The sequence below is a fragment of the Lottia gigantea genome (genome assembly GCF_000327385.1).
Source record: "Lottia gigantea unplaced genomic scaffold LOTGIsca_13134, whole genome shotgun sequence".
NCBI classification, from domain to species: Eukaryota; Metazoa; Mollusca; class Gastropoda; family Lottiidae; genus Lottia; species Lottia gigantea.
The window spans coordinates 1-1,195 of NW_008707451.1; the positions used below are offsets into that span (position 1 = coordinate 1).

At 35.6% G+C, this 1,195-nt stretch overlaps 1 protein-coding gene across 1 annotated transcript; it reads left to right on the forward strand.

Moving 5' to 3' along the window:
* Positions 1–647: 647 nt before the first annotated feature.
* On the forward strand, positions 648–1,142 carry LOTGIDRAFT_91113 (hypothetical protein; the record flags this gene model as incomplete). The annotated part of the gene is made up of 1 exon (XM_009049223.1): positions 648–1,142. A coding segment is annotated over one exon (495 nt), but the record flags the coding sequence as incomplete, so codon positions are not given.
* Positions 1,143–1,195: the final 53 nt, after the last annotated feature.

Genomic DNA, 1,195 nt, shown 5'->3' on the forward strand with positions numbered 1-1,195 from the left:
ATGGTCTTCCTCAGTATCCTATTTTCTATAATAAGATATTGTTATTATCCTTTATGGTCCTTCCTCGGTACCCTATGTTCTGTAATAAGATATTGTTAGTATTCTTTATGGTCATTCCTCAGTATCCTATTTTCTATAATAAGATATTGTTATTATCCTTTATGGTCCTTCCTCAGTACTCTATGTTCTGTAATAAGATATTGCTAGTATTCTTTATGATCCTTCCTCGGTACCCTATGTTCTGTAATAAGATATTGCTAGTATTCTTTATGGTCCTTCCTCGGTACCCTATGTTCTGTAATAAGATATTGCTAGTATTCTTTATGGTCCTTCCTCGGTACCCTATGTTCTGTAATAAGATATTGCTAGTATTCTTTATGGTCCTTCCTCGGTACCCTATGTTCTGTAATAAGATATTGCTAGTATTCTTTATGGTCCTTCCTCGGTACCCTATGTTCTGTAATAAGATATTGCTAGTATTCTTTATGGTCCTTCCTCGGTACCCTATGTTCTGTAATAAGATATTGCTAGTATTCTTTATGGTCCTTCCTCGGTACCCTATGTTCTGTAATAAGATATTGCTAGTATTCTTTATGGTCCTTCCTCGGTACCCTATGTTCTGTAATAAGATATTGCTAGTATTCTTTATGGTCCTTCCTCGGTACCCTATGTTCTGTAATGAGATATTGTTATTATCCTTTATGGTCCTTCCTCGGTACCCTATGTTCTGTAATAAGATATTGTTATTATCCTTTATGGTCCTTCCTCGGTACCCTATGTTCTGTAATAAGATATTGCTAGTATTCTTTATGGTCCTTCCTCGGTACCCTATGTTCTGTAATAAGATATTGTTATTATCCTTTATGGTCCTTCCTCGGTACCCTATGTTCTGTAATAAGATATTGCTAGTATTCTTTATGGTCCTTCCTCGGTACCCTATGTTCTGTAATAAGATATTGTTATTATCCTTTATGGTCCTTCCTCGGTACCCTATGTTCTGTAATAAGATATTGCTAGTATTCTTTATGGTCCTTCCTCGGTACCCTATGTTCTGTAATAAGATATTGTTAGTATCCTTTATGGTCCTTCCTCGGTACCCTATGTTCTGTAATAAGATATTGTTAGTATCCTTTATGGTCCTTCCTCGGTACCCTATGTTCTGTAATAAAGATATTGCTAGTATTCTTTATGGTCC